The sequence below is a fragment of the Pieris rapae genome, chromosome 2, assembly GCF_905147795.1.
Source record: "Pieris rapae chromosome 2, ilPieRapa1.1, whole genome shotgun sequence".
Lineage (NCBI taxonomy): Eukaryota > Metazoa > Arthropoda > Insecta > Lepidoptera > Pieridae > Pieris > Pieris rapae.
The window spans coordinates 1,587,465-1,597,827 of record NC_059510.1 but is presented as its reverse complement, the minus strand read 5'-3'; the positions used below and the strand labels follow the sequence as shown (position 1 = coordinate 1,597,827).

Genomic DNA, 10,363 nt, shown 5'->3' with positions numbered 1-10,363 from the left:
AAAATAATATATTTAGTTTTTGATTTACATTTTTATGATATCAGTTTATGTTTTTACTACGTATCAAATATTAGGTTATCCTTAGAGAATAAATTATTTACAAAAAAAATGTATTATCAAAAAAACGTATTAATACAGTTTCACCACTATAAGACAGCAGACTGTGGCAATACAGCTGTTATTAGTGATAGTATACACGCTTATCACAGCTTTGTCCAAGGTTCAAGAACTGTGTATGACAGATATGTTACCATAGAAAGTGGGGGCAGAAATTAACCAGCTATAATAGCATGGAAGATCAATTTATTTTGAAGTTTTATTTGATTATCGAGATTAGAATACCTGTGGGTAAGGTTAATTTTAGCGCTAATATTACTTCAAATACAAAAACATTTATTATTTTAGGTAACATAATTTAAAGTTATTAATGTCAATAAAGAATTACCTACTTAAATTTTATATTTACTGCCAGCTGTTAAATCAAGGGCGTATAACGGACGAGAAGAACTGGCCCTTTCCGCCACGTTGTGAATAATAAACATGGAAACAAAAGAAAAAAAAGTTTGTCTAAATTTACTTTGGTAATATATGTTTATTAATTAAAATACTTATATTTAGAATATTCTTATAAATATGTTTCTATCATGCAAGACGTACTTTATGGAATAAAATACGTTTGAAATAAGTGTTTTGTTGTGTATAAATAAAATAAATTGGTAATCACAACATTGCCTAGTCTTCAAGTCATGTGAAAATTATGGCGTGCCTGCTTTTAATAGATGTCATATGAACATTGACATATAATAATAATAGTGGCTTTTTAATTCAGATATTTGATATTCAGTTTTAAAGTATTGTCATTATGAACTACTAATTTTTAAAAATATTTTCGTTTGTTCAGTTATTTTTTATTATTCGTGTATCATACAAAAAGTTTACATGTTGGTTTCTCATCCCGATAATATCATCACCTGTTATATATAATTTACTTGTTAGCCCCGTCTCATCTCCCATGGACACAAAAACTGCCGGGATCGCAGAGCGGCGAGAAAATAATAAACGATACAAATTTACGAATCTACTCCGAATTCTATGTTGTTAGTAGAGTATTCAACGACACAAGGGCTTATTGAAGATTTAAATTGGTGCCTGGTAGATAATACCGGTGACCCGAACTGTGGCTTCTTACGTTGAAAAAATAATTATCGCTACATAGACAGGAAATGTCAGAATTAAAGGAAACTGACACGGACCAAACTTTTACAATTTATTTTAGTTTTCGATATTTCTCGTTCATTTTGAGTTATATTTTTTTTAGATCAGTGCTGATTGACGTTACTGTCCCGTTATTAATTATTCCTTAACACTTTCTGACGTGTCTTAGACCCAAAAAGTCGACGACGTGTGTCAAGCACTGGAGGCTGGTCACCTACTTGCCTATTAGATTTAAAAACTGATCATGAAACAGATTCAAATTCTGACGCCAAAACCTAAGAGGTTGTAGCGCCACTGATTTATTTATTTAAATCATTCTATGCAAATAAAGGGTTGGATAGGTGAGAAAAAAATACATACAAAATTAAAGTTATTTATTGAAACAATTTGATATTTAAATTAAATGTTATATAATTTCACTAAAGCTATCTGAGAGCAATTAATAAACGGAGCTTGTACATAGGTATACATTAGGTATCAATAGGTTTTAGGATGTATTTAGAAACGATAAACAAATTGAGGCAATATCTAATTAGTTCATAAATTTTGTAAATTTATACATGCATACATAACTTAATAATGTGGCAATCGTGCCGCAAATATCTGTATATATATATCGAACATATGTATGTTTATACATAAACAGCATATGTATTAGAATATATGACTCAGTTATATAAATAATTGTAAAATACTCATGTGACTCACAAAAAAACAAATTCATTGAGATAATACATATTTCGAGTTTAGATTGCCTTTAAAACTTTAACGAAACGCAACTTACATTAACTTGACATTTGACATTTCAAACCTGTCACCTGATATGGCAATCTGTCAGTGACATCTGAGAATCTCGAAACGTCAATTTAAACGTCAAAACGTTAAATAATGTAATATGTTTGCGTCTGTGTGAAGGCAAGATTGCAATATAGTTTTAAAATCAGAGAGGCTCAAGAAATTCTTGATATTTAAATAAATATCTTGTCTATGGACATTTGCAACAAAAATAAGGCAGTTATTGATTTAACAAAACTCAGCCCCTTTGATACCTGATAACTAAAAATAACTTCATACAAGGGATACAGAAAAATACAGCCACTCTTATCACATAGCTTTATTATCTACTTTGTCTATCATAGAAAATCTAAGATGATATCTATCGCATAAATTAATAACTACGAAAAATAGTTTCCAGTACTATCCTATAATATACAGGTGTCAATGATAAAATTGCTTGAAACAACGCATTTCATGTCATTTGGGTTATTTTAAAAATCCGGATCTTGTGTTATTTTAATTGAAATATTTTTTTACATAAACTATTGATTCATTAATTTAGTTGCATTAATTTAGTCTTGATTAGTTTTAAACATCATCAACGTAACTAAATTTAACGTCAAATGTCATTAAAGCTATTGATCAGAGGACGTGTCAGGTACCGTCACAGATTACAGTAATCATTTTCGCAACTTACCAAACTTTGTAATAATACTAATATTTCTGGTCTACGGTTTTGTAGAAACAAATTTTTAAAATAACCCCGATAATTGCATAAGCAGATTAAAGTATTTGGCATCCAAGTAACTAATATTAGCGTCGCGAGGAATTGTAAATGCGCATGAGCACTTAATTGTGACAGCGACCCTTGATATGCATTCCCTGAGTTGCCACTGCTCAAACTTTTCCAGAAAGTTAACCAAAACAAAATTCATAGTTTCAAATTTAAAATTGACAGAAACACATTTATTGTCAAAATACCGTATCTTTAATTTCAATGTACCAAAACTGACAGTGACAACTGCCATTTCAACAGTCAAACAAAAAGCTGCAAAAAATTGACAGGAAGCGAATCAAACGGCGCTGGCTCTAACCTGCTTTGTCGATATAAACTTTTGTTCGAGCGATCTCCTGGGTATGCCGCTAACTTTTTTAGGGGAACCGTAGTTAATGGATGAAGGAAGAGACTTGTATCCACCATCGGAGCTGTAGTCCGTGTCTGTGGATTGACCGTTGAGACTTGGACTGTGTCTGTTAACGCTTTCCCTACTACTAATTCTGCCGTTATAGAGATCGCTATATGACGTGTGATGTTTGATACCCGTCTCTTCGATCACCGTCGGTTTTAGTTCAACTGTGGAAAAGTTTTGATTTTGGAAATTTTCTATGGACCTAGATCTGTTCGTGTATAGGTTTTTACGGTCGGACTTTTCGTTGAGAGATGAGTCCCTTTTGATGTACCGTCTGTTCTCCGTGTTGGTCACGGCTTGGAGGTATTTGGTACCGACGCGGCTGTTAGGTTTTAAGTGTACCGTGTCAAGTCTGTCTGTCTGTGTGTCGTCAAGTCCGTTCACTTTTCTCGCACCGCACTGACATTTCACTACCCCGTTGGTAACAGGTCTCTTTGTCTTTTGTGCTTCACTATAAGACGGCAGCTTTCTCCCGTTCCCTTGTTCATTCCAACTGCAATCAGTTAAATTCATGTTAATGACAACCTGCATCTATTTAGAAGTTTTACATCTATAAATGACATAATACGAGCCAATAATTGCTTTGAATTTGTAGTTTTTATATTTGTGATGAAACATAGACAATATGTAATGCACAAATAAGCAGTGATTAAATTTATCAACAGGGTTTAGGCATTAAAGTGGAAGGTTCATTCATTCACAATACTACAAGACGTCAAAAACACACTGAACAAACCTCACCTTTAAATTCTGACGAGGCAGCGTGTAACACAGAAAACAGTTTCATAATCAAGTCACAATTAAATGTCAATGACAAAAAAGTTCAACCCAAACACGAAAAACTAAATTCAGTCTTTTGAATTGGAGGCATTTAATCACAGAACATTTAGCAAGAAAGCATATCTGTTTCAAGAATTTGAGTATTACTAACTATACTAGTGACTTTTATATAGACGAAATTGAAACAAATAATTGATCGATTGAGACACCTTTACTATCTTGTGCAACAAGTATATAAACTAAAAGCATTATACAAAAATAAAAACTGCTCAAAACGTTGTATTATAACAGATGAAACGCTAAAATCAAGGCACTTGTGTACTCTGGACTGTTATGTAAAATCCTTTATAAAACAATCAAAAGTTTCAGTCTGAGGTGGCTTTGGCCAGTATTGTCCTCCCAGTTACAAAAAGGCAGCAGTACAATAAGAGTGGAGGATATAAAAGGCCTATTTAAAAACTTTGTTGCAACAATCGACATCGTAAAAGTTATCGGAGCTCCTGTAAAACAGATGCAACAAGCAAAAAACATTGATCGAGCACAACAGGCACACAGCAAGCAAGCAGTCCAACCATTCTACCTGATCTGACGGCCGAACCCTCGCACCGCCCAAGTGGAAACTGTCGTTACACATCATTTCGAATACATCCCAAAGAGATTAAAGCAGCATGTGAGAAAAATGACAGATTTAAACTAAGACTTGACGTGATTGTAGATGGCGAGATGGATTGTGAAACTAATTGAGCGTTTAATGTGAAATCAATAATTAAAGATCAAGCACCTCTTACTTTCACGTTTGCTAAACTAAAAAGTCATTAAATAAATAAACTTATAGGTACATAATTTAATAGAACAGCAAAATTATCAAATGAAGACACCAGTAAAATACGGCGTCATGGTCAGGGTGATTTTGCAGATATTTGAGAACATAATTTTTTTATTCATGTATTCCCTAAATGTTATGATCCATTTGGATTTACCGACACCGACCAGTTCATAAGTCGTCGATAAAGTAGCTTTGGTCGTTTGATATAAATTCGCCGTGAAGGGCGAGAGGTGTAAAGATGGGATGGTCGGAATAAATAGAGAGATGGATGAGAAATAACTATCCAATTGAGATTTTAATGAGTGTAACGTTGTAATCAACCTAAAACAAATAAGTGCTGTAAGATATATAAATACGATATCGTGAATGAATTTGAAGATTTCGCTTTGATATTGGGAAAATAAGTGTTGAAAGTGAATATAGGTTATGTTATTAAATACAAACAATTACCTCACTAATCCGGAATTTTCAGAACTGGTTAGCGTCGTACTCATTGGGGGCCGCAACTGAAATTCAAAATTTCATTTATATACAAATCTTGCTAACGCTCGGCACACTGATACATTAGCAATGTAAAGAAAATACAATGTTGAATGGACACTTTTAGGCAAACATAACATACACGAAGAGATAAAACATATTAAACAAAAATTTATTATTAAATATGTACACGCAATAGAAGTAACAAGATAAAAATCTCAACACTAACGATAGAAGAAACTAAAATGATCACTATAGCTGGTTAGCTACAGTGGTCATTTTAGTTTACACCCTAAAGTTTTTAGGGTGTCGGTTTCTTGTGACGGTGTGCGCGCATCGTTAAAATTTACTCTCATCATTTTTCCCTAACGCACCAAAAGAAGTATAACATCAAAAACATTAACATTTTGTAACATATTCTTGCAATAAAATATTATTATTATAGACAGTGAAAATGGAAATGAAAATGCGTGTGTATTTTTGCCTTTTATTCTATATTTTCCTGCCTTACCCTGTCAGTCTGCGTAGCAACATTGCACGTGTCGTCTGGCCGTGCGTCATGGCTCTCAGCCATCCGCAGCATCTGCTGCTGCAACACGCGAACCAGGCGGTCACGCTCCTCTAACTGACTCTGCAAATTTTGTGCAATGTAAGCGCGCTATTTCTCCATGTCTACTGATGATAGAGGCAAATGTATCTATCTTATGACCCAGTTCGCGTCATGTGGAGCATATGGCATTACAAGCATCTTGTTAAAACTAATATTAAGCTAGTGTTTAAACAGAAGAACTGAGTCTTCTTATCCGTTTTGAAGAAAACACTTTTTACCGGATTGAAGCTATGTATTATTAAACTTATAATTATTTAACATAATTAAAAAGTATTCCGACGTTTCGCGTGCTTTACAGCGTGCGTGGTCACGGTGACTGAAGACAAAAGGTGTTGAATGTAAAAAAGTATCAGTGATGTAGCTGACACCGTCATTGTTGCATTTGTCGTATTGTTTGTTTTGAGATTTTATATGGATATTATTGGATCCCTGGTATCAATCCGGTAAAAAATATTTTCTTTAAATGCATGTCTTACTTATTTGATATTTTAAATTTAAATTGTCTGTAATATAATTTTTGGTATGTAAGAATCGTTGTTCACACGAAAGGCAAGATTTTATATGGATATTATTGGATCCCTGATATCAATCCGGTAAAAAATATTTTCTTTAAATGCATGTCTTACTTATTTGATATTTTAAATTTAAATTGTCTGTAATATAATTTTTGGTATGTAAGAATCGTTGTTCACACGAAAGGCAAGATTTTATATGGATATTATTGGATCCCTGATATCAATCCGGTAAAAAATATTTTCTTTAAATGCATGTCTTACTTATTTGATATTTTAAATTTAAATTGTCTGTAATATAATTTTTGGTATGTAAGAATCGTTGTTCACACGAAAGGCAAGATTTTATATGGATATTATTGGATCCCTGATATCAATCCGGTAAAAAATATTTTCTTTAAATGCATGTCTTACTTATTTGATATTTGAAATTTAAATTGTCTGTAATATAATTTTTGGTATGTAAGAATCGTTGTTCACATGAAAGGCACTAATGCATTCCTATAAGTTTGATACATTTAATGCAATAACATGATTGTTTTTTCTGATTATGGTTCAACCTGTGGAAGTTTCAGTTTTAGTAAAGTATTTTTTATAAGAGCTTTGAATGAAAATTATAGTAAAACTACACACCTGCAGATAGACGATCTGTCGCCGCATCTCTGCGCAGGCGTCGGGGTGTAGCGGCGAGGCGGGGGGGCGGCGCCCGTTGGCGCGCGCGGGGCTCTCCGCGCACGCCGCCAGCAACGGGTCGAGAGTTTCGCTCTGAAACACACACGCGTCGTATTACTTTAGTATCGAATGACAACTCGTGCTGTATTAACTTCCGGAGCAGATAGCAATTCACGTTTATTTTACAGCAAAAGCATGAAGCAAACCATTTACAGTACGAATTAAGCTGCGTAATATTTAACACCAAACGGCAAATTACAATAATAAGGGCTTATACAAATACTAATACAAAGCGTGGATAATGTTACATATCGTGTCATGTTGTATGTTACGATGTTGAAAAATTTCAGCATTAATATATTGACTGACCTATGATTTCCAGTCGTTAATATATATTACATAGACAAATAATTATGTATTTTTAGAAGCATCTAGAAGTAAAAGCATTCTTTAAATACATGATACATTTCAGCACCTCTTCAAAATTAATTTTGAAATTAGATGGTGATATTACGTTGTAATGTTAAATATTTTCGTATTTTCTAAATATCTCAGATGTTTTGTTGTTAATTTCTTTAATCTTTGCTAACTGCTCCTAATAATTTTGTTAATTGTGAGAGAAAATTTTCTAATTTACTAGAACAGTTATGGTTGCTTCCGTGGCTAAATTCGGACGAACTTTTTATAGAAATCAATAATTGTTTTTGGCTTGGTAGAAATCAAGAAAATAATTGATTTTATTAGTGAAAGTTTATAAAAGATTTCATTGGATTCGAGTCGTATAATCTACTATAATATAATAAATCAGACGCAGAAATATGTCTGCTTTGTCTTTTAAGTTTAAAACGCTTTTGAACGCAATACGGTTTCATAAAGTTTTATTAACTGTAATATTGTTAAATACATATTAAAGTTTTTAATTCCTTCAATGAATCATAGTTTACTATGAAAAATAGTCACTAATTATTTGATAACATTCATCGCTCGCAACTTGTCTTGTAGTACTCTTGGTGTAAGTACTGTCTCAAAACATGTGAAGAGACTGAGAAAAAATGTGAAGGGTGAAAAATGTTTTTTATACGTTCAACAAAAACCCTTTTGGGCCTTGTGTTTAAATAAATTTAAAGTACAAAACAAATAAGTAAACAATGATACCGCTAAGTGTTAACTTTGAAGCTAAGTCATATTCATAAACATAGTATAAGCCTGGTTTACAATATTAAGGACGAGGAGAGATCATATATAATATATATGATCTCTTCTCGTCCTCTTTACTATATTATAGATCATCATCAGATCATATATATACAGTAAAATCAGACAGTAAATTAAATCTCTAGACAGTTAATTAAAGATCGATATTCAATCAAGTCACTAGTATTTTGATTAAAAAAAAAACACCGTCGAAAACGTTTAACTATCTGTCTAATCGAAAGCTAGTGATTAATAATTTAAAACAAAATAGCGGTCACGACAACAGCTGCTTACTTTTGGCAAACGTTGGTTTGTCGTGTGAGTGGTTTTTTGTTGTTTGAATTCAGCCGGGACCTTTGATGTCGTCGTAAACGGTTTTGACTGTATATTCTTTTTGGCCAATTAGATGTAGATATATAAAGGCGTATTACGTTAATAACTTGCAATGGGACCCGACGTTTTGGCTCTTTTCGATATGTAGTACAATATTGGGATCGCGTTACAAAAACTGATGGTTAAATATACGGAGTTAGTAAAATCTTCATTATTGTTATGAAAAAGTATTAGAAATCTACGTGTATACATTACCAAACACTATGTTAGCATCCGTAGCATAAAATTAAAAAGCTGTAGCGGTAGTTTCTAGTTTTCTAAACACATTTCATTCCACTTCCTAATTTGTGCTTCCAGTTATCTGGACAAGTCTTAAGGTTGCCTACTTATAACGATTAGATATATATGAATAAACAAAAAAATTACTATAGAAAAGGTTCTATTTATCTATGTTAGCGAGGGTTCCAAAAGAGCTGGGATATTAAAAATATCATATATGTAGTAGCTATAATAAGTGTATGCCAAAGTCTAATTCAAGATAACCTTATTCATAATAAACAAGTGCACTTATGAACGTAAGGAACTTAAATCATTTCTAAATTAACATTTACTACCAGTTCGCAAGTCAAGGCCGTAGAGAAGAAGAACTGGCAAGAAATCTTCTGCCACTCTTTTCAATCTCCAAGTTTTTAACACAAATTGTTTGAATTAGAGCAAATCAATCCCAAGGATTAGGATCGTTTAATTATTCGTCTAATTTAAAAAAGCCCTATTAATTAATTTACGTTTAATTTATCTATAAGTTACGTTTAATTTATTTATCATATAAGTGGTTTATCTTCTGACTGTTACCCATGTACAGAATGAAATGCGTTTACAATAACATAAGTTCGTGCAATCAAATTCCCCACACAAGCAAATACTTACACTCATCGTATGATGCTCCTCCCCCGGCTGGATTTGCGTGCAGCGAAACGATGCAACCAAAACATAAAAATTACGACACGAAAATCATGTGCGAACAAGCAACATTAACTGCACTAACGGTCACATTAATTACAAGTTGCTCTTGAGTTTTAAGAACCAATAATTAATTCACATTCAGACTGAATCTGTGTTCAGACCGTGACTGTAGATCGATCTCCTATGCATCCCAAAACTCTACGAAGACAATCCATTTTTGACGACGGATAGAATGCAATCTCTTCGCTTTTTACACATATTTGATAATCAGTATACACCAATTAAAGTAAATAGAACCGTACAAATAATATTGAAATATACATGTCTATGTTTAAAACATATCAAATAGCCTTTTAATTATTTTAAAAACTGATGTAAGTTCAAATCTTAAGATAAGATATTGGCAGAGTTGAACTGTCATTTTCATACAAAGGTCTATCCACATACACCGATCCAACCTACCATGGATAGCTTGTATCGACAGGTGGCTATTACAATCCGTCGATTGGTTATTGGCACACTTTTATTAATATTTGGATTAAAATGTCTATTCTCAGATGGCCAAAAGTGGATTGAGATAGGTTATTGGGTTTAAGCGTTAGAGTTCAGTATAACTCATGTTTGTCAAAACTAATATAAGTTAGCAGTAATGAGTGTTTGCATTTATCAGAATTGTTATATTTATTAATTACAAACATTTCATCTGTTTTCTTAATGAACTCGCGACATAGCTACAACCATTGCGTTACTTGATAGTTTTGTCATTAAGTTAAATTGACGAAACAAAAAGGTCGCGTTTAAAAACCGGGAA

At 32.8% G+C, this 10,363-nt stretch overlaps 1 protein-coding gene across 11 annotated transcripts in view; it reads right to left on the bottom strand.

The window, feature by feature from the left end:
- Positions 1-2,313: 2,313 nt before the first annotated feature.
- Positions 2,314-10,363, bottom strand: part of LOC110995596 — an 85,834-nt gene continuing 77,784 nt past the window's right edge. For 6 of the 11 annotated variants that reach the window (XM_022262837.2, XM_045633596.1, XM_045633601.1 and 3 more), the window contains 5 exons: positions 9,517-9,543; positions 7,024-7,155; positions 5,780-5,899; positions 5,239-5,294; positions 2,314-3,675 (listed from right to left, as the gene is read on the bottom strand). In XM_022262837.2, the coding sequence (XP_022118529.2) occupies positions 3,066-3,675; positions 5,239-5,294; positions 5,780-5,899; positions 7,024-7,155; positions 9,517-9,543 (945 nt within the window). In that variant the 3' untranslated portion in view covers positions 2,314-3,065. The other 5 variants (XM_045633614.1, XM_045633623.1, XM_045633631.1 and 2 more) reach the window with 5 other exon arrangements.